This window comes from Sminthopsis crassicaudata, chromosome 6 (genome assembly GCF_048593235.1).
Source record: "Sminthopsis crassicaudata isolate SCR6 chromosome 6, ASM4859323v1, whole genome shotgun sequence".
NCBI lineage: Eukaryota > Metazoa > Chordata > Mammalia > Dasyuromorphia > Dasyuridae > Sminthopsis > Sminthopsis crassicaudata.
This window is the reverse complement of record NC_133622.1, coordinates 29,507,417-29,531,705: the sequence shown is the minus strand read 5'-3', so window position 1 is coordinate 29,531,705 and position 24,289 is coordinate 29,507,417. Positions and strand designations below refer to the sequence as shown.

The window sequence follows — 24,289 nt, the reverse complement described above, 5'->3', positions numbered from 1 at the left end:
AACTCTAGGAGACTTTTCTAAAGAAAACTGAAAGAGGGCTTTCATCCAGTTCTTTCAGACTGTTATTTTGTTGTCATTCTTAGTATATTTTCTATGAGACTTCAGTGCCTTGAAAGCCTGGTTTTCATCATAGATTTCTGTTAGTTAAACTGATATTCTTGAAGACCTGTAATTGCTGGCCTCTGGTTTATGTTTCATTTAGATCCTTATTTTGACTGTACCTTCCTTTTTCTAAAAATAGATTTTTCCTCTGGTTCAGTGATTGTTTGAATTCCTGGCACAGGTTATCCCCCTGAACATAAGGAATCTGCCTTTATCTAGTAAGAGGTAGTAGTGCCAAGAAATAGGTTGCTGGCTCCATTGGTGTTATTATGCACACTCTTCAATGCATTTTTGGGGTATCATATGATGTGCCAATTTGTACTTGCATAGCTCAGGTTTTGTGCAGGTTTTTACCAAAGATCAGCTGTTGATTTCAGAAATATTGTTCATAAGTGGTTGTTGGCTCTTCTCTTCTTTGCTCATTAGTGCCTCAGTTAACTCTTAAAATTTAAGCACAGAGTTACTGAGCTAAAAGATTTTGATTTTTTTTGTTCAAGAGATTTTTAAATTCTAGAATCAATAAAAATGGCATTTATTTTCTGATTCTTGATGTGAGTTTGGATAATAAACACTTTCTGAGATCTTCAATTTATCCTGTATATATCTTGTTTGTGGTTGTTTGGACATTTACTCCCTCGTTAAGTTGTGAGATCCTTGAGAGCAGGTGCTATTTTTTTTTTTTTTTTGCCTTTGTATCCTCAGTGCTTAGCACATAGCTTGATAAATACTTGCTGTCTGAGAGACAACCAGTTTCTTTAGTCCTTCCTAAATAGATGAGTACAACTTTAGTTTATAATTTTTGACTATTATAAAAAGAGCTACTATAAGCATTTTTGTACACATCTTTTTTCTCATTATTTGATCTCTTTGGAGTGTAAGGTCTTGTAAAGGTTTAGGTGGCTGAAAAGGTATTCACAGTTTAGTAGCTACTATAAGCATTTTTGTACATATGTCCTTTTTCTCATTATTTGATCTCTTTGGAGTGTAAGGTCTTATAAAGGTTTAGGTGGCTGAAAAGGTATTCATAGTTTAGTAACTTTTGGGGCTTTGTTCCCAGTTGCTTTCCAGAATGACTAATATAATTCACAACAGCTCCTGCAGTGCACAAATGACTGGTCCAACAGTTGTCATTTTTCTTTTTCTGGTCATCTTTGTCAATTGATAGCATCTCAGGTGCTTTAATTTGCATTTCCTTCATCATTAGTGATTGGAACATTTTTTATGTGGTCATTGCTGCTTGGTATTTTCTTCCTTTGAAAATTGCCTGATAGGAGCAGCTGGATAGTGCAGTGGATAGAGCATTGGCCCTGGAGTCAGGAGGATCTGAGTTCAAATGTGGCCTCAGATACTTCACACTTTATAGTTGTGTGATTCTGGGCAAGTCACTTAACCTCAATTGTCTTGACTCCCCTTCCAAAAACAAAAACAAACCAACCACCACAATACCTGCCTCTTGATGTCATTTGACCACTTATCTGTACATATATATATATATATGTGTGTGTATATATATGTATACATATGTATATATGTGTATATATATATGTATACATATGTATATATGTATACATATATACATATATATATATATGTATCTATATATGAGAGAGACTATAATAGGTCTTAATCATATTAATTTGAACCTGTTCTTATTTATGTCTGAAATATCTCTTATTTGTTTGAATCTTATTATTTGTCAGTGAAACTTGAAAAGCTTTTCCCCAATATTTATTTCCCTTCTAATTTTAATTGCATTAGATTTGTTTGTGAATGCTTTTAAATTTTAGTTGATGAGAATTATTCTTTGTATCTTCTGTGATCCTTTCTATTGCTCCAGTAGTCATGACCCCTTTTCCTATTTATAGATCTGAAAGATCATTTCTTCCTTGCTCCTCTAATTTGCTTTTGATAATCCTTTTATGTCTAAAGCATGTATACATTTGGAATTTCTCTAAGTATATGGTTGGATATATTGGTCAGTGTCTAATTTCTAGTTTGCTGTTATTTTGAAAATTATATCTAATATTGGGGAGATTCTTCTTACCACTTATTTAAACAATAAAATCACCAAGTGAGTATGCAAAATTACCTTTTTAGTCATACATGTGTTATACCTGGAAAAAACAGGGTTTTTTTGAATGCTGAATTATATAATACTTAGCGTAGAGTGAAGATAAAACTTAAAATACTAAACTGCTTTTTCTGATTTATGTAGGTGTCAAAAAGCTGAAAGATATGGAATATCTGGGGACTGTTGTCAGTATGAGCCTTAATTCTGACTATGCTGCTGTGCTCTTTGAGGGAAAAGTTCAGTTACATATGGTAAGGATATACTATATTTATGCCCTAATTATAGAGTATCTAGAATGGCTCCTGAAAATCTTCTATTATAATTCTGCCAAGGGAGCCTGCTTAACATGTTTACATTCTGTTGCCTTGATCCCCTAATCTTAGTCATTAGGTCTCATTTCCTTGGGTGCAAGTTGTTTACCCAAGAAACTCCTTTCAAGCATTCACTCTTACTCTATTTGTGGCTGCTTCTCTCATTTTAGTATGACTTAGTTCAATTATTATTTAGCTCATTCTAATGATCTCTTTAGGGATCTGTATCTATTGTTCATAAACTTTCTTCTATTCTCAAAAATTGTAACTGATACACCATTACCTTTTTTTTGTCTTCCGAGGCCATGCAATTATTGAAAAATTAACCTTGCACTTAGCATTTTCTAGCTTAGCCAAGGCAATTTTTACCACTTGTGACCACAAAAGAAGAACCAAGACTTCAGACCCATACAAACAGCCTATAATGGGACTCAGCTTAGGCAAACGTGCATGGAGATAGGAAATTGAAGATGATGTATGAGAAACAGCAAGTGAATCAGTTTGACTAGAATTTAGTGAAGGGATAGGAATGTAATATGCAATAAACCTGGATTATGAAGGGCTTTAAAAGCCTTAATTAAAGAGGCTGTATTTTATCCTAGAAGCAAAAGGGAATCTATGAGAGCTCTTTGAATGGAGGAATGAGATAGTCAGACCTGTGCTTTAGGAAGATCAATTTGGCAGGAGTCTAAAGGAAGATGTATTGGAGAGAGGAGGCTCTGGAGGCCCAATTAGATGGCTTCTTCAGTAGTTCAGGGGATGAAGTGATGAGGACCAGAAACTAGGATAGCAGCGTGAGGTTTAGGGAGATGAGGTGGAGTTAAGAGATGTTGTAGAGGTAGAATTGATAAGACTTGATTAATGAACCACTTAATCTGGACAGTAAAGGATATGAATGAGAGGGAATGGTTGATGACACTGAAGTGGAAAAGCTGGTGGGCTGGAAGGCTGGGGGGAAGTTTAAAAAGGGGATTATTTCATGTGGGGAAAGATAATGAGGTCTATTTTGGACATGTTAAATAAGAGGTGCTTATGGAAGCAGAGCTCAGAATAGAGAGATTGATGCATATTGTATTCTGAGTGTTAGAGATGACAGATGAGCCATGGGAACTGATGAAATTATGGAGAGAGTTGGTAAAGAAAAAAGAAGGCCTAGGATAGGACTTCTTTATCACCTGAGATGTGGATGATGATTTAGTAAAGAAGATTGAGAAAGGAGTAGCTGTGTAGATGAGAGGGGGGAGAAGGAACAAAACACCCTTCTCCAGGTATCTGAACCTCCTTCCCTTCTGGCTGTCTTCCTGTCTTTCCCTGTGAACCTCTTATGTTTCCTTCACTTCCTTAATATAGTTGTTCCTCAAGAGTTTTTCCACCTAGACATAAGATACTATCTACTGCTGATGATCAAGATAGGTTATTACACAATCTTCCTCAAAACTATCTATTGAGACTTTTGGCTATCTGGTGGTGTATTGCAGAATGATCAATTTACTTGTTACTTATATAATTTTAAACATTACTGATAATAATAAAATATAATATGTAGTATCTTGATTTGTACTGTCTTTGACATTTGTCATAAGTGAAAATTTTATTTTTTTTATACTTAATATTTCACCATCTATAATATTTCAAATTCCATGACTTTCAAAATTGATTGAGCTCCCAGAACTATGAGGGTGAGTCAATGTACCAGTTAATGAGGCCAATCAGTAGAGTGATTGGGAACATCAGTAGGAAGGAAAGACTCCTCCTGAGGGGAAAATGAAGGCATGATTCAAGGGAAAAACTCACAAACTCAAATTTCATGTTGAGATTGAATCCAAAGTATGACGACATAGCAGATCTCAAGGGTGAGGTGAGAGCTGGAATTTCTAGCAGTGATTCGAAAAATCTGTGGAATTAATTTTAATATGCAGTAGTGAGAGAATTAAACAGAATAGCAATAGATCTGAATGAGCTAAGCTTTCATTCATTTACTTGCTACAACCATAGCCTTCTCCATGTTGGCAGCATGCCAGCCATGTCTTTCCATGGCTCCCCAACATTAGTATGTTGTAGGACCATTTGAATTCCCTGAGAATTAATTTACTTTGTCATTGTGTTGTTCCATTTCCTATTTTAGATAGAAAGTGAAATTTTGGATGCTCAGGAAGAAAGAGAAACTCGTCTTTTCCCAGCAACAGCAGATGAGTACAGAATTTTGTGCCACACGTTAACTGGGGATTTTCTGATCTATGGGACTGATGTATGTATGTCATGTTCATTTGTTATCTTATTCATTATGTAGGAATTGCCAATAACTTACAAAAACCCAACTGTCTTAACTTGGCTCACTTATGTTCCATGTGAAGAATTAGATGAGTTGGCCTCTTGAAATCTCTATTTTTAGAGGGCTTTAAAACTTATTTTTCTTACTCAGTACTTTCACATAATTATCTTTTTTAACTTGAAGGGTGTTTGAAGTTGAATGTTTCAGATCACTGTTGAAGTATTCGGTATTTTGGAACAATAACAATAATTTGTTGCAAGAATATTTTTCATCAGTTAAAGTTTTAAAGAATTGAATTATATTAAATTCATTTGAACATTGATTCAATACCTATGAAATGAAAGGCATAGTTCTAGTCTTTGAGTTATAAAAAGATAAATAACCCACATTTCTTGTTATCAATAAGCTTATGATTGAGTTGATTAAACTTTATGGCTGTGCAAAAATGCACAAAGATTGATCACCAGCAAGATTAGATGTCCTAACTCAAAGAAGGAAGATTTTGTTGTTCATTCGTTTCAGTCATGTCTGACTACTCCTGACTCCATTGGGAGTTTTCTTGGCAAAGACCCTGGTGTAGTTGGGTATTTCCTTCTCCAGCTCATTTTACAGATAAGGAAACTGAGGCAGATGGGGTGAGGTGACTGGCCTAGGGTCACAAGTGTCTGAGGCCAGACTTGAGCTCCAGAAGAATAGTCATCCTGACTTCCAGGCCTGGCTCTCACTCTATTGCATCAGCAGCCACCCGTTCAGCAAATTTGTTACTATGAGTTGACAGGGACCCATAACTTGAAGGAATTAGGTAGAGAGAACTCTTCTTTCAAAAGGTAAAATCTAGATAGAAGGAGGATATCATTGTGGTAGAATATCAGTACATATTAAGAAGACAAAGTCACAGAAGGAGACTTAGGAACTAGAATGGGATTTCATGAGGGATGAGGAAACAAAGAATATTGTTACTGGAACATATTATAGACACCTGGACAGAAAGAAGAAACAGACGAGTAATTGGGAAGGACCATCCACCCAGCATGGCAGTATGGTATCTAAATGATGGGGACTTCATAATTATCCATCATTTATTGGAGCTCTCTTGTTCTCTCTGTCTTGTTTTTCTGTCTCTGCCCTTTGTCTTTCTTAAAAGCAGAACAAGTAATGCTTTTTTATCTTGCCTTAATGATAACTTAATCAGTGAAAAGGTAGTGGAATGAATAAGGAAAATGTTCTTCTCAGGTAATTGGCTCAGAGTTCAAATGTAATTCTACTGTCTTTCATGGAAAAAAAAAAGAGATTTAAAAATATATTGTGCTCTTTTGGAAAGTCAGTTCTTCTAGGTTCATCCTTAAATGCTCTTAGGATGGTTACTCAGTTGGTTCTTTCACTATTCTCACTATATCTTCCTACTTATCCCTGAATTACTTGTTTTACTTAAACAATTTTACAAGGTTTATATTTTACCATCCTTCATGAAATTTTAAAAAATTATGATGCATTTTAAAAAATTACAACTAATCTTAGATATACTACTCCATATTGAACTCTCCTTAGTTAACAAGGAAAAAGTTACATTAACTGCCACTGTGGCTTAGTCTGACAGTTTATATAAAATTCTACATTCATAGCCCCTTACCTCTCCTGAGAAGAAATCTTTAATTTTCTGTTTTCTGAGGTAAATGTTGATCATTATAATCAGAAATTACCTGCTTTTAAATGGTAATTGAGCTTATAATCATTGTGTGCATATTGTCTTCTGTTTACTTTTCTGCATAAGTTCATAAAGGCCTTCCTTCCTTTTTTTTGGAGTTCCTCTTGTGTGTCATTTCCATGATTCTATATGATAGATTATTATGATTCATAATGCAATTCAGCTAAATATTCCTCAATAGTTGGACAAACTTTGCTTACATTTTTTGCTACCACAAAAGTGTTACTATAGATATTTTTTAATGCATGGGGCTTTCCTTTCAGTATTTGATTTCCTTGAAATAAATACCTACTAGTGATGTTGTTGGGTCAACAGTATAAACAGGTTAATAACTTATTTTTCATATTTGCAATTTAAAAAAAACTATTAATGTATTTATTCTTCTATAGTATTTCCAATATTGAATATTTCTATCATTGCCAATCTGATTGCTGTGAGATAAAATCTCAATTTTATTTTAACTTCTTTTACTATTGATTTAATGAATGCTTATATAATTCTGTTGATAATTTGCTGTTCTCTTTTTGGACAAGAAATGTTGATTTTACAATATGTGTTTGTGTCTTTGTAAGATTTTATAAATGTATTTATATTCTAAAATGGTATTATTCCATATATTGTATCTAGGTTATATTGTAACACATGTAAAATGTATGGGATTACCTGTCATGGGGGGAGGGAATGGAGGGAGGGGATAATTTGGAAAAATGAATAAAAAATAAAATAAAATGGTGTTATTCTTGGTTGTTAAATAGCTTCCCTTGGCAAAGAGACAAATACTCATTGGTTGAGATTGTTTTAAGCTCTTTTATTCTCCTCATATTACTTGTTAGTAAATGGTGATAATTCAAGCTGATCATGAGAGTTTTGAGTAAGGTTGGTCTTCAGGTCTCTTCATATAATCTATTTCTTTGACTCTTAAGAAGGAATTGAATTAGTTTATCTTTAGGTGCCTTTTAAAAATTCTTTTATGCATTTACCATTTTTTTGTGTTGTCATACTTCTGGGCATAACTGCAGATTGGAAAGGTGATCAGATCCTCCTATCCATTCCTCAAGATTTAGCAGAAAATGCTTTCTTAAATGTAGTTGTGTGAAAATGTCATTAAAAATGAAAACTAAACAAAATACATTTATATTCCAATAGAGTTTATTGAAAGACATGAGTTATTGAAGAAAATAAGTTTTATATCTGGCCAGATCTTGTATTAATGGTCCCTTTAGATATTTTTGCGATATGAGCCTATTACTCTGTCAGTCTCCTTTGTTCTAATACTAGCACCAGTATCTGTGTGAGAGTTACATGATGAGCCTTGGGCAGCAATGTAATTTGAGTCTGAATTGTTCTTATAAAGAAGGTCTGATTCTTATCTTCTTGTCAATGAAACCCTGATTCTAGTGTTCTTCAAAATTTGAGAAGTCTTAATAAGCTGGGCTATATATGCCCATCTTTTTCATGCTCATGTTTTGAGATAACTCAGTTATGGGACATATGGCACATATTTAAAATTCTTAGAAGCTTTAATATGGTGCTTTGTTGCCAGGGGCAAACTTATAATGGCTGGTTCTTCAAATTAAACTAAATATTATGTACAGTGAATGTCTTTGAGATATAGCAGTTTTCTCAAATCTGGCAGCTTGTTCATCTTGGATACCAATAAATGTCTTGAATGATTGTGATAAAAATCACTTGAGGGAAAAATAAGAAAAACTAAAGCCTTTTGAAAAAAAATTATAAAGTGTAAAAAAGCTCATTGAATTTTTAGCCCACAAATTTATGAGGCTACTAGCAGTTCTACTTCAAAGAAAATGATTAACTCTTAAATATAAGCAAAAAGATTAAATCACACTTAATACAAATGCTTATTTTGCTTATGAAAGAAGTCTACCAAAATGGAGGTTGCCCTTATAGTTTCAATAAATGATAATAATAGTCCCTTCAAAGCCTACAGATAATATAATGGCAGTGCTATCCAGGAAGATTTACAGTAGGGATTTGTATGTCCTAAGACACCCCTCCCCCCAAGCTTGTAATTTGGGATCTGGTGATACCTATTTTATTGATTCTTAAGAGATACCGATGATGTGGTAGAGGGTTGTAGGTAGGCCCTATTCAGGACCATCACAAAGATATTTGACATAGAAGACAAAGGACAAAAGAACAGATGATGTTCCTTCTTGTTTTGATACTATTAAGAAATCAAGATAACGCTGGAACAAATCAGAAACACAATATTCCAACATGTGAGAAGTGTTTCATTGTAGGTGGCCCTGACTACGATTGCAGGCAAACTATTTAAGTGCTTTTAAAATGATTTTAATTCGGGCATGCTTATTATGTATCATGTGTATATAGTATGACAAAATTGAGAACAGTCCAAATCTATTATGGGTAAACACTTTGTTGTAGACCAAGGCAGGGCAATCGTGAAAAATTCTTTATTCCCTAAACCCAAATTAAATGAAATAACAACTAAAGTTGTAGAGATACTAAAATTTGAATGGGAAAAATGTAAAAACCTGATGCCATAGAAAATTGCCACTTCATACAAACTTCAGAAATTTTACCTAAATGAGAAAAAGATCATTTTCAAAGCAACTCTTGTATCTAAAATGATTTTAAAATGGATAGAAATACTTAGACTAGAATTTCAAAAAGACTTTCTTAAATTTGAACCAATAAACCAACTCTACCAAAACAGAGAGATTAAAAACTTGTGATAATCATTGAGAATGAATGTATTCTGAAATCATAATGTTTGAAAGAAAATAAAAATGAATAGATTTTCTTTAATTAAAATATGAGAATAAGTGTATGTATAACAACCTTTGTCATGGTAAGAACTACAGAAAAATGGAATTAAGAAATATTCTTTAGGACAGTCATCAAACCAATCATGGTAGAATTAACCTGAGAAATTAATTGCAGAACTACAGAAAAATAGTAGAAGATGGTATATACAGTAGAAAAATCTCTATGCCATATTATCCAATTAAAAATAAGAAAAATGAAACATTTAGAAAACAATGTGGAAAGCAAAAATGTACTAGAAATTCTAGATTTGCTTTCAAATGCTTATTAAAAGTAAAGTCAAAAGATTAAGGAAATAGGAGTCAGAGCAATCCAAAGAATACAATAAACACTTAAAAAAATCTGCAAACCTTAACTTCTCTTAAGAAGTAAAGAAGAGGAGAGAGACCCTCTGAAGAAGAGTGTGGAAAACTTTGGGTCATCTGTCTATAGTGTGAAGTTATGACATCTATTTATTAGAATACCAGGACTCTTCAAATATAGACTGGTTATATAGTTATGTAATTTATTCAAAGCTCTTAATCCTTATATCACTATTTTAAAAAGCATAGTCACTAGCAAAGTACATATAGGGGAGACCCACTTGTGAGGGCTGTCCCTGTGTGGTTTGAAAAGAGATAGAATAGACATCCCTATCCTCTTCTCTTCACAAGAGAGACTTGCATTTCTGTCAGGAGGAGAAACCTGGGTTGGAGGCCTCTTTGGTTTCCTAAGAGTTGAAAGGTACTCAGCCAGAATGATATCTATCTACTGGTTCTATTTACTCAGCATCAGTTCATGTAAGTCTTTCCAGGCTTCTCTGAAATCATCCTGCTGGTCTTTTCTTATAGAACAATAATAATATTCCATAGCATTCATATGCCATAACTTATTCAGCTATTCTCCAATTGATGGGCATCCATTCAATTTCCAGTTTCTAGCCACTATAAAGAGGGCTGCCACAAACATTTTTGCACATGTGGGTCCCTTTCCCTCCTTTAAGATCTCTTTGAGATATAAGCCTAGTAGAAACACTGCTGGATCAAATGGTATGCACAGTTTGATAACCCTTTGGGCAAAGTTCCAAATTGTTCTCCAGAATTGTTAGAGCAGCTCCCAAATGCCACCAATAATTAACATGTCCTTCCTTCAAATATTATTTATCTGGAGATGCAATTTAATCCAATTTCTGGTTGTTTTGCCATTTTTAGGGAGGAAAGGAAGACCCCAAGCTGTATATCCAACATTTTATCCCCTTCCTATCAAATACCAATTTCACAATGAACACATATTAAAAATTAGCCAAGAAAGGCCATTTATCCAGATTGGTAGCAAAACAAAAATCTAAGAAGGTATACATGAGTGGATATGTACGGCAGATTACATAATAAAGGAGATTTTTTTCTCATTGGAAGGGAAATAACTCGGTTGAGCCAAAAAAGGGAAGACTTGATCTCACCCAAAGGGAAATTCCCTAAAGACTACTGTAGCAGACTAGCTCCTTTCATGTCTTTCTGAAGTCTTTTCCATCAGTAATCTGAAGTGGGCTTGGTCTCATCCATTTTCCCTCTAATCTAAAAGATGTGAGATAGAACCTGAAAGTTCTTTTAATTTGCATTGAATTTATAGGGATTTAATTTCATTTGTACCCAAAGACTTTTTAAAGTGAACTGAGACTTATTTTTTTACTTCACCTGGGTCGTTATTTGTTCATATCATAGTCAAATCTTATTCAGAGGAATAAACCTCTTTGCTTCATCAATTTGTCTTATATGCAGCCTCAGTCTCCTTCCTTCCATGTGGTACATAATCCACCCAATAAATCTCAGATCTCTCAAGGTATAAAGAAAATGTTTTATTCCTTCTTTCTGGAGTGGAAAGTGAGGCCCTGAATATAAGGGCAAGGGCAATATATATATATTCCATGATGTAACATTAACACCCTCTTTCCCCCATCATCACCCCAATGCTGGCTCATCCTCATTGACTGAGAATGTGACCTTACATTCTAAGCATGAAATCTACAGTGAATGGGGAAGCAACATATAAATTCATATATATGCAAAGACATGCTTTTTGCTGACCCTAAGACATGTGCTCTCAATATATGGACTGGGTAGATAAGGGTCAGGGCAATCTATTCTATACCTTCCCAGAATTTTTTTTTATCCATCTATATCTTGGGAATTATTTGCCAGGGAGGAAAGGCAGGGGGAAACAGGAATCTGATCCCATAGCTTGCTTAATTTATAGTCTTCTTTTGAAGAAATATAAAAAATTTCCCATTCACTTCTCTTTTTCCTACAAACAGGCTCAAATCAATTTTCTCCTGGAAAAAAAATCTATGTTGTCATTGCCTCAAGCTATCATCCTAATTTTTTTTGCTTATTTTGTTGACAAATACCTTGATTACTTTTTCCTTATGCTACTTTCCCATCTACTTCCTTGTTATTTCTATTTCCATTTCTCAACTGAAAGCACTGTCTTTTTTTTTTTTTTTTTTTTTTTTTTTTTTTTGTCAAATGAAGTTTTCTCAGATTTCATCATCCTAAATCTTTTCTGTTTTCTGCTGTTACTGTTAACCATTTCTTCCTTTAAAAAGTTTTCATATCATTTTTATTCCAAAAATTTGTCATGAAAAAGGGATTAACCTTGTTCTGCTTGACCCCTGAATTCAGACTTGGGAGTTGTGGGTGAAACTTACAGGAAGACAATTTTAGAGTCAATATAAGGATTCATTTCCCCAAAACTACTGTAGTCCAAAAGTGAAAAGAGCTGGCTGGGAAGAGAACAGGTTCATCTTCTCTTTAGGTTTTCAAAGAGATGATAAATGACTAAGCAGTATTTGACAGCATTTATAAGATGCCAGGCAGTATGTACAAAGGAGATTCCTCTTCTGGTTAGACTTGTCTTCACCTCAGATTTTTGTGATTTTTTTGACTCGTCCATTGGTTTCCAAGATAATTACGTCATTCTAGTTCTTGGAGAAGGAAATGGCAAATCATACCAATATCTCTGTCAAAGCAAAACAAAACAAAACAAAAAAAAACAAACCCCAAATCCAAATGGGGTTATGAAGAGTTGGGCACAACTGAAATTATGGAATAAGTTATTAGATCCCTGAGATCATTCATTTTTGTTGGTTTCTATTCCTTCCTCAAAACCTCCTAACTCTTAGTTCTGAAGATTGTTTTTGGCCCTTATTTCTTTCCATACTTTTTCCTTTGGCAGTTTCATCTATTTCCACAGCTAAGAAGTATATCTCAAATTATATCTCTGAAGTAATTTCTTAGCTCCAATATCACATTTCCAACTGACAACTCTATTTCAGATGTTCTACTGAGATCTAAAATTCATTTTATCTGAAACTGGATTCTACCACTTTCCCCTCAAACTGCCAGGCTGGTTTTCTTTCTACTTTTCCTGTACTATAACAGTGTTGTGATTAATCTAGTCATCCAGATTTGAAATTTTAGGAGTTCTTTTGGATTCTTCCCTTCTCCTTATCCTATACAAATGATTTGCCGAGTCTACTTCTGAAATGTTTTAAAAATTGCTTTCCTTTTTGTTTTAGAAATTATTAATTTTTTACTTATATTTACTTTTCTATCATGAACGTACTGATCATCACAAATACATATCTCAATATGTATAGGAAAAAATCACTTGTATAAGAAATGTGAATTATTATATAAACATTGGATTTTAAAAAATGTAGGGTGCCCCAAAAGTCTTAGTGCAGTTTTGATACCCGAAGCATATAATTTAACAAAGTAGTAACAAAACTGCTCTATTTATGTCCTATTTTATAATTTTAAAATTTAATTTTGTGTATTTAAAATGTATACTTTTATGCATATTAGCTTTCAATTCAGTTTCTGTGATTTTGTGAAAATTTTTTCTTCTGACTTCTAAGATTATATACAGTAATCTGGTTCCTTTCTCTCTATTCTTTCCTCCCCTCTTCCAATTAATTTACCACGTCTACATTTCCACCAAGTAATAGTTCTTACTTATAATAAATAAATCCAACAAAACAAAACATTAGCTATATCTGAGGACAGCTATCTCATTTTGCATCTCTTCATTAGCTCTCTGTTAAGAAATGGGATGCTATATGTTTCATCTTTAATTTTTTGAATGTCATTTGATCTACTGATTGTTTTCTTTTGTTATTCTTATCTATGCTTGTTTCACTATGCATCAGTTTATTACTTTCATTACTACTGCTATCATCAATGTAGGTCCTCTGTGCCTCTTGCTCCAACTATTTTAACAGATTACTATGTAGTCTCTGACTTCATTCTCTCCTTACATTCTGCCCTTTCATGCTGCCTTATTAAATCTTCCTAAAGCACAATTATAATTATATCATTTGGTTAAGTCAATTTTTTGGATCTCCATTTCTTCTTATATAAAATGAAGAGACTGAATTGGGATACAGCATAGTATGATGACAGGAATGCTAGATTTAAAGTCACAGATCCTGGCTGGGAATTCCAGCTATAACCTCTCTGAGGGTCAACTTTTTTTTATCTCCCAAATAGGAAGGGTTAGACTTGATTATCTCTAAGGTTCCTTCCAGCTATTAATCTACATTCATCCAAGGTCTTCTCGGCAGTAAACTACTGAGTTGGAATTTGAATTCATATATTCTAATGTAGTACTCATTTTAACTTGCTACTAGATTGTAAACTCTTTGAGCATAAGCACTGTTTTTTATTCATCTCTGATCCATATCATGGGTAGTAGATAATCAATAATAATTTGCTTTCGATAATAGAAATCCTGTGTTGACAAGTGGTAGATACTATTTTGTGGGTTATTGTTTTATATTAAAATTAAAGATACTTTTTGTTTTTTATTAGGTTGGTGTAATTCACTATTTTTATATTGAAGATTGGCAACATGTGAATGAATATCGGCATACTGTCAGTGTTAGAAAGATTTTTCCAGATCCAAATGGGACTAGGTTGGCTTTCATTGACGATAAAAGTGATGGCTTTCTGTATTGTCCTGTAAGTCCTGATAAAAATAAATATGGACAAAATTTGGATTTTACAAAAGATAATTATCCATGATTCTTTTTATATATATTTTTCCATTTAATATTTTTCCAATTGCACGTACAGATAGTTTTCAACATTCATTTTTATTAGATTTTGAGTTCAATTTTTCTCCCTCCTTCCCTTTTCTTTCCCTCACCAAGACAGCAAATATATATATATATATTTATAGATAACCTTGTACAATCATGTTAAATATATTTTCACATTAGTCATGTTGTGAAAAAAGGGAAAAAACACGAGAAAGGAAAAAAAATTATAAAAATGTGAAAATAGTATGCTTTTATCTACTTTCTGATTCGATATTCTTTTTCTGGATGTGGTCAGTATTTTCCATCTCTAGTCTTTTATCTTGGATCGTTGTGTTGATGAGAAGAGCTAAGTTTATCATAGTTGGTAATTGCATAACGTTATCATATACAAGGTTCTGGTTCTGCTCACTTCACTCAGGACTAGTACATGTAAATCCTTCCAGTTTTTCTGGAATCTGCCTACTCGTTATTTCTTACAACACAATAGCATTCCATTACATTTGTGGATCCTTTCCCCTTTTTATGGTCTCTTTGGGATATGGACCTAGTAGTGGTGTTGCTGGATCAAAGGGTATGCATTGTTATTTTTTTTTAATATTAGTTTTTTGTTTTTCTAAATACACACAAAGATAGTTTCAATATTCACCCTTGCAAAACCTTATGTTCCAAAATTTTTTCCCTCCCTTCCCCACCTTCGCCCTTCCTTAGATAGTAAGCAAACCAATATAGGTTAAACATGTGCAATTCTTCTAAATATATTTCCATATTTGTCATGCTGCACAAGAAAAATCAGATCAAAAGAGAAAAACACAAGAAAGAGGAAAAAAACAAGCAAGCAAACAAACAACAACAACAAAAACAAAGGTGAAAATACTATGCTTTGATACATATTCAGTTTCCATAGTTTTTTCTTTGGATGGGAATGGCTCTTTCCATCACAAGTCTATTTGAATGTACGCATAGTTCTATAGCTCTGTGGGCATAGTTGTAAATTGTTCACAAGAATGGTTGGATCAATGCAAAATTCTACCAACATAATATTTTAAATATAAATATGTATATTTCATCCTAGGTAATTGATGCAGTATATGAAATTCCAAGTTTTCCACCAACTGTCAAATGCATTCTTTGGGAAAACTGGTCAATGGATAAAGGTGTATTTATAGCTTATGATGATGATAGAGTATATACTTATGTCTTTCACAAGGATACTATACAAGGTACTATAATTTCTTTTTAATTAAAATATTCAATGCCATGTATTCAAACACATTTTTTCCTTTAAAAAAATCAAACTTGTTTTTGCTATATTTTAAATTCTAAACTGTCTTTGTTCTTCCCATCCTATACTAGAGGAGGAATTTTTCCTTTTAATTATGGATCTAATAATCATAAGCAAACACAATATTTTAATACAAAAATCATGAATTTTTGTTGTAAATAGTTTAATATATATATATATATGATTGAACAGAGTACTAAAATAGACTTTTAATGTCCCTTTCTGACTTTTTAATTTTCTTTTAATATTTAAAATATTTTATTAATACCTTCTTATTCTTTCAAATTTTATTGCTTCTCATTAGTTGCCCTTATCTACTTTTAAATAGATGCTTTCCCTTATAATAAATGAGAGCGATCAAGTAAAGTAAATCTATTGTTTAACCACATATTTATATCTGATTGTGTGCCTCTGGTTCATAATTTCTTTGCCAAGAAGCTGGAGGTATTTATTATCAGTCTTCCAAAAAAAATAATTGGCTACTATAGTAATCAATTCTGAAGCCTTTCAGAGTTGCTTTCCTTTATGTTATTGTGGTTAGCATTTAAGTTTTTCCATATGCTTATTTTACTCTGTCTTCTTGGTTCAAATGAATCTTCCCAGGTTTATCATTGTCAATATTTGTCAGTTCTTAATGTGCAGTTAATACTCCATTCCATTAATATACCACAGTTTCTTTAGCTGCCCACTATTTGATAGGTACCTACTTTAACTGCCACTCCTTTACTACAAAAATGGTGCTATGAATATTTTTATATGCATAGACCTTTTTTCTTTAAACTCTTCTGGAAGTGAATCTGTCTGGTATTTCTGGTATAGCTTAGTGATTTTTGGTCATGTTTCCAATTTATCAGGATGTTTGGAACAATTTAAGTTACATCTAGAATAAATTAATATACTTGTTCTTCAATAACTCTTCCAGTACTTGCCAATGTCACCTTTGTCAATCCAGTAGATATGAAGTAGAACTTCAGAATTGTTTTAATTTGTATTTCTCTTTTTGTTTATTTATGATTTGTAGCATTTTTCATATAGTTGTTGATATATTACATTTCTTTTTTTAACTGCCTGTTTATATATTTTGACCATTGGAGAATGGCTCAGTTCACATTTTTTTTTTGGAAAACTGAATATTAAGATTTTGTCATTGCATTTGTACATTATTGAAATACATGAGATTTCATTATCAATTTAGTCTACATTTTCAGTCTGAAACATTAATCCTCAGGCTATTGATTAATCACTCAATGAGTTTATAATAAGTACTTCCCATTATGTCTAATACTTGGATAAGAATTTCAAATTAAGCATGAAGTTTTTGTTCAGTGTATTAAGCAAATAATCACTGAATGACATTCAAATTAAGAAAAAATGTCAGGTTTATGTTAAGGATTGATGATCAATTTGAGTTAAAGTATAATTTTGGAAAATTCAAATTTGAATGACCAGAATTACTCTTTAATCTTTTTTGTCAAAATATATCAATGAATTGTTGAGGCAGCTGGGATTAAGTGACTTGTCCAGGGTCATATAGCTAGGAAGTCTTAAGTGTCTGAGATCAGATTTGAATTCAGGTCCTCCTGAATTCAGGGCTAGTGCTGTATTCACTGTGCCACCTAGCTGCCCCCCATGAAATATTTTAATTAGTGGGAGCTCATTAATCCTATCTACTTGATCAGTGATGTGTGGGACATTTTCCTAGATAAGATTTCCTTATAACAAGATCCTTCTGGTCTTTTCATAACAACTCTTTTGATGGTATTCAGAGCCAACATATCTTTATCTTAAATCATATTTATTAAATATAAGTTCTAATGTTGTAAAAGACAGAAAGTAAAGGCTTAGCTAGAAAGAAATGGGACAATCATAGGAGTATATGCCTTCCATTTAGTAGGTACCTACTATATTTTTTGTTAAATTTTTTAGCTAAAATATATGTAAAAAAGAGGGATTATAGAAGTTAAATTTCTCAGTAATTGAAGATTAAACATTTCTCTGACTGTCCTCACTGATCAACTACTATATCAACTAGTATATTTTATATTTTATTGGATACTTAGGAAAGATTAGATATAAAAGTTTCTAAAAATAATTTTCTGATTTTATAATATAGGATCCAAGGTAATCTTGGCAGGAGGCACAAAGGTTCCTTTTTCCCATAAGCCTTTGCTCTTGTATAATGGAGAATTAACCTGCCAGACACAGAGTGGAAAAATAAACAATATCTACCTTACCACCCATGGCTTTCTCAACAATTTTACAGAGTCAAAAAGTAATGAGCTGAAACAAATACTGTTGCAAACTTTGATGTTAAAAAGGTATGTCATTTTTATTTAGTCAAGTTGCCTAGTATGTTACTGATTTATGAATTGACCAGAAAATAATTATTACAAATTAGCTTAAGTTCTTCAAAGTTCTAGGTCCTCCTTGAGTTCTAATATGTTAACACATAGATACTGTTTCCTGGCTTAATTGCTCATTGACTAGAATTTATAGTACTCTGAGCCCTTTTTTATTCTCTACTTGTAGTCAATAAATAGTGAGGTTCAATCTAGGACAACACCAAACATGGAACAAGACTCTGTCTCCATCACAATTTCCCATCTTGCTTTTTTTCCTTCTGTGTCCTTCAGTTGACCAGGCTATCTTTTGTGTTCAGGTTTTCCATGCTCCATAATTATGGTATTTCCCTCTTGGTCTCCCTCACTCAGAGTTGGATTTGGGGGTGGAGTCAGGTTTATTATTTTTATTTCCTTACCTGTTATGGAAGCTCTTGAAATCTAATACCTTGGTTGTATTTAACCTTCTTTGAACACTTGAATTAGTTTTGCAAGTATCTGTGATCTAGTGAAAAACATTGGAATGGTGACAGTTATAAGGGTGGACAATTTTGAAAAGAGGAGTTGGGACAAGAAGAGGGAGAAAGTCTGTTGGATCAAGTAGCCCTTCCTGTCCTGCTCTAGGTGATTGTTTTTTATGAGAGCTTAGTAGTCTGGCTAACTGATTCCCTTCAAGGAAATCAAATAAACTCTGTTCTGGTGCTCAAGTGACAGAGACAGATGTGTAAATGTATGATGTAGTTCCACTTTAAGGAGAAGAGAGGTATAGCTTAGACAGTAAAACTGTTTTTTTTTTTATTTTATATATATATATATATATTTTATAATATTATCCCTTGTATTCATTTTTCCAAATTACCCCCCCTCCCTCTATTCCCTCCCCCCGACGACAGGCAATACCATACATTTTACATGTGTTACAATATAGTCTAGGTACAATACATGTGTGTGAATATCATTTTCTTGTTGCACAATAAACATTAGAATCCGAAGGTACATGTAACCTGGGCAGACAGATATTAGTGCTAACAATTTACATTCCCCTCCCAGTGTTTCTTCTCTGGGTGTAGCTACCTCAGACAGTAAAACTGAGAGAGGACTCCAGAGAAAGGTGAAAAAAAAAGGCTGCTTTCCTCTCTCCTTATTTAATGTAGCGCATCCTTTAGGAGAAACACTGAGGTGGTTTGTTCCTTTACTTAGTGTAGTTCAGTGACTGCACTGTTTGTGAATGAGTTACTTTTTTACCCAGTTACCTGTAAAGCAAGAGATGGGACGAGAAGAAATTTAGAACTGATTTTTTCAGTTTCTTGTCTTCTCTGTTGCTAGAGGGATTAGAATGGGAACTAAATGAATGTAGTGGTGCTAAGTGCACTTGGACAATCTTGATATTCATATGTATATTCTATTCAATGCTTTCTAAAATTATAAACTAAAGTGATCTGATGAAGTACAGATGAGAAGAAATAGGAAGGAAAGAGAGCAACTAGTAAGGAGGAATGTAAGCCCAGAGATTTCATTAGTAGACACAAATAAAATCCATACTGATGTCAGAATCAAGAATAAGTCCAATATATCAGGTGATAGGTGAGTGAATCACAATTAGCAATATTCCTTTGTGGTAGCTGCAAGTGGGACCAGCTTTAATTTTTCATGCCTATGTGCAAGTATCAGGCTTTTATTTTGAATAGTCAAACTTAAAGGAAACTTTAAATTTATAGTCTTAATTTGAGAAGTATAAAATTCTCAAAGTATCCTCTATCTATTCATTAAGCCAGGACTTTTTTTGTAAAACTAAATATTTTATATTCTTTAGTAATCACATTGGGAAAGGCAAGGACCACCTAATTTATTGATCTGCAGTAGACTTCCGAGATTATAAATTGGTGGGGAAGAAGAAATCTGGCATATCATGTTTAATTCTGTATACCACATTTTAGGAAGGACTGAAGTTGCCAGGGAGACCAGGTTGTGTGAGGGGATTGGAGGCCATGTCAGATGAAGATCTGACAAAGTAGCCTGATATTTAGACTGAAAATGAAGATTTTAGGGAAATATGTATAAGACTCTTTATTATTGTAGCAGGGATGTTCTGTTTCTATCCTTTTTGCATCCCTGCTAGCTAGCTCTCTGCCCTTCCTTCTCTCAGAAAAAGATAATGAGCTCTGCTTTGGACCTGTTGGTTTTGAGATGCCTGTGGGACATGTAACTTGAAAAGTCTCATAGAAATGGAGCTCAAATGGAACTTAGAAGAAAATAGGGCTGAATATATAGTTCTGGACATTATCTACATAGACATCATTATTAAGCCCATTGAAGCTGATGAGGTCACCAAATGAGAAAGTGTAGAGCTAGAAGAGGGCCTAGGTCAGAGCTTTGGGGATATGCCCATAACTGTCTATGGACTAGTCAGATGGGTAAGACTCAAAGGAAATAGGAGTCCTCCAAGAAAAATATTGAGGTGAGAGTATTCATGAGGAAAGGGTGACTAATGGCCTCAAATGCTTTAGAGAGATTGAGAAGGAAAACTGAGAAATGCTCACTGACATAACTTTGGTGAAAATGGTTCAGGTGAGTAATAGATCAGAAGCCATTATTACATAAAATTGGGGAATGAGAAGTGAAAGAAATAGAGGTCAGAACTTAATGACTTTGCTTTTGAAAGAAAGAAAAGGCATAAGACCATATAGTTTGAGGGAGTTGATAGGGCTCAATGAAGATTTTTAAAGATTAAGGAAGAATGTTTGAAGTGCTAGGGCAAGGACTATTAGAGAGGCTAAGTTAGAAATTAAGGAAAGATGATGATCTCTATGATCTATGATCTAATAAAGGAATTTCAAAGTTTTTGATTGTAGAAGTGGAAAATTGTTGATAAAATTAGGAGTGTAATCATTCCTATGTGAAACAGTTAAAGTGGAAGAGAAGAGAGCTGAAGAAATTGAAGAATTGAGATGTTAAGGAAGTTGAGGGAATATCAACACGGATACTGTGGTTTCCTAACATAAATGGACAAATTTCTTCTGCCAATTATAGATTTTCTGAAGCATGGGAAATATGCAAACTTCTAAATGAAACATCTGCTTGGAATCAGTTAGGCAGCGCCTGTCTGCATCACATGGAAGTGGAATTTGCCACGCGTGTGTATCGTACAATTAGAAATGTTGGGATGGTGATGTCATTGGAACAAATAAAAGTAAGTTATTGGAATTTACATATATTGGGGGAGAATATAGAGGAAAGAGTTGTTTGATTATATTGCTAGTCATGGAATATAGGCACAGCCCTACAAACAGGAAGAATGAGAAACTGCCTCTGTGAGGTGAATTTGAATGGTCTCTAAAGAATATTCTATCCAGTCACTGGACTGACGCTGAATTTATGTTTTGGGGATCTTTTCTTAAGAGAATCCTTGAAAATATATAGTATAATTGTGTCAGATATGTTTTTAGTGGAGAGAATATTGGATTAGCAGTTAGAAAACCTAAAATCCTAAAATTCGGGCACTCTGAGCTTGAATATTTATTTGCTTCTATAAAGCTCAGTGGGTTTTGAGTAGTTAAGGTTCCTTTCACTTCTAACATTCTGTCATCTGTGTTATTAGATGACCTCAGAGGGACATATATCAATTAGCCAATGTATTAGCATAGATTAATTTATCTGCTTTAAATCCATTAGCACTTAGCAGAGAACAGGGCCTGGAGGGATTATCATTAGAGAAAAGGTACATTTTAATTAGGGAAAATGAAAATGGAAAGTTTGAGAGAATGCCCAAAGAAAGGTGTTCTCTAGGTCACTGAAATGGGGAACTATAAGTAACCAAGAGAAGACATAAGGAATAGAGAATGTTATGGGAAAAAGCCTCATTAAAAAGGGCCACAACTGTCAATAAATGAAACATTTGGCATCTATAACTGCTTTCCCCAACCTTGGTCACAAGAGGTGGAAGCTATGTTTCATCATTTATAATCTAGAACAGAGGGTAAACCTCCTGGCACTACCACAGATCACAGGTGGGCTGTAAAATTCCCAAGTTGCCTGAACTAGATTTAAATATAATTGGGAAATGTCGAACACAGTAAATAAAAATACAATAAATATAGATAATGTTAATTTTTAATTTTCTAATAACATGTGCCTGCAGCTGTCCATTTCTATTTGAGATTGATACAGCTGATCTCGAACCAATAATGTTCATTGGTTTTAACCTGAATTCATCTGCCTTAGTATTTTCGTTCACATTGTTATAATCCTGAATATTGCTCTCCTTCTGCCTTCATTCTGCACTAATTTATACAACTTTTCCAAGATGTTTCTTGGAATTTCTCTCTCATTTCCCCCCCCCCCCAATTCAAAAAGCAGATACTAAGCATCTCTCAAACTGTGCTAAGTGTTTAGAATACAGAGACAATCCCTGTCCTTGGGGAGTATCAGGAGAATATATATCCCAGGATAAATAAATACAAAATACATAAAAATATAAATAGTAGGAAGGTACTAATAATAGAGGGATTGTGATAGGTCTCAAATGAATGGCATTTGACCTAATTCTTGAAAAAGGCTAAGGATTCTTCAGTGTAATAATCTTCAATCACATTCATGTGCTACATTTTGTTCAGCCATTTCTTAGTTTATGTGCGCATACTTTGTTTCCAATTGAATATAAACTCTTTGAGGGCAGGAGGATTCTTCATTTTTGTTTTTGTAATTTGTAGCACAGGGCCTGATACATTTTGTTTCAGTTGTATCTAACTCTATGATTTTCTTGGGATTTTCTTGGCAAAGATGCTGGAGTGAGTTGCCATTATCTTGTCCAGCTTATTTTCCTCATGAAGAAACTGAGACAGAAAGGGTGTCAGATTTTTAACTCAGGATTCCAGGCTTGGCCCTTTTATCTGCTGCCGTGCCTGGTGCAGAGTAGATGTTTCATGAATGCTGACTGGTTGATTTCCAGTGTTTCAATTCTACAAAAAGTGCTGCTCTGAATGTTTTTGTTTTGTGGATGTGGACATTGGACTGGTCCTTTAGGACCCAGTCTCCTGACTTGTGTTTGTTAGCACAGTGCTCAAGAAATGTCTGGAAAGATGCATAGGATTGCAAATGAGAAGGTTGGACAAAGCTCCTGTTTGCTTATTGTAATTTAAAGCAGTTGACATTTCCTACTTGTTTCAATTAAATTATTCATATCCTGAACCTATTCTTATAATTTGTTTGAATAAAGTAGAGTTTTGAGGGGAAAAACAGAGCAGAGAAATCTTAGACTCAGTAGAGTTCCGTCTGGTTCATTTGAATAAAATAGAATTTTGAGGGGAAAATGGGATGGAGGAATCTTGGACTCAGTACAGTTCCTTAAAAATAAGATTCAGCTACGGATTGGATAGATATGTGGTATGAGTTAGGAATGAGACTAACATTGTAAGCATGTAATTGTAAAGGTGATTGTCTTCAACAGTAAGAAGGACATTTAGAACAGGGGTAAATTTTGGTGGGTGGAATTTCGGCTGAGCTATTTTAAAACCTAAAAAGATGATGTTGTGAAAATGCTGAACTCAATATGCCTGCAAATTTGGAAAACTCAATAGTGGCCAAAGGACCATGTTACATCCCAATCTTAAAGAAAGACAATGCTAAAAAATAAAATTTAAAAAAGAGACAATGCTGAGGAATGTTCAAATTATTAAATAATTGCACTCATTTTATATCCCAGCAAGGTTAAGATTCCACTAGCTAGGTTTCAGAAATATGTGAACAGGAGGGTACATTTCAAAGAGTCAAAGGAACTAAAAACCAAATGGTGAAAGCAAGGGAGTTCCAGAAAAACACCTGCTGCTTCACTGACCACACTATTGACTATGTTGGTCACAATAAAATGGGACTCAGAGACAGGAGTACCATCAGATTGTCTTATTTGTCTCCTGAGGAACTTGTTTGTGGGCCAAGAAGCAACAGTTAGAACTGGACATGGACCAAATGACTGATTTAAGACTAGAAAAGGAATATGCCAAGGCTTTATATTGTCACTTTATTTTATGCAGAATACATCGTGTGAAATGTCAGGTTCGATGAATAAAAGCCAGAATTAAGATGTTGTGAGAAATATCAACAATCTCAGGTCTGCAAATAATATCACTCTGATGGCAGAGAGTGAAGAGGAATTAAGAAGCTTCTTGAGGATAAAAGAAAAGGATATAAAAGCTGGCTAAAAGCTTAACATAAAAAGACTTAAGATCTTGGCAACTCGTCCATCATTTCTTGGCAAATGGAAGGAGTAGAAATGGAAGCAGAGTCAGTCAACATTTTATATTATCAGCTCAAAGATCCTTCT

General features: G+C 33.8%; 1 protein-coding gene across 2 annotated transcripts in view; it reads left to right on the top strand.

The window, feature by feature from the left end:
• The window catches only part of LOC141545636 (WD repeat-containing protein 19-like), a 128,156-nt gene that overhangs the window by 43,992 nt on the left and 59,875 nt on the right, over positions 1–24,289 (top strand). For both annotated transcript variants that reach the window (XM_074272773.1, XM_074272774.1), the window contains 6 exons: positions 2,318–2,424; positions 4,610–4,732; positions 14,120–14,269; positions 15,422–15,569; positions 17,745–17,949; positions 21,001–21,160. In XM_074272773.1, the coding sequence (XP_074128874.1) occupies positions 2,318–2,424; positions 4,610–4,732; positions 14,120–14,269; positions 15,422–15,569; positions 17,745–17,949; positions 21,001–21,160 (893 nt within the window). The remainder of the gene's footprint in view (positions 1–2,317; positions 2,425–4,609; positions 4,733–14,119; positions 14,270–15,421; positions 15,570–17,744; positions 17,950–21,000; positions 21,161–24,289) is intronic.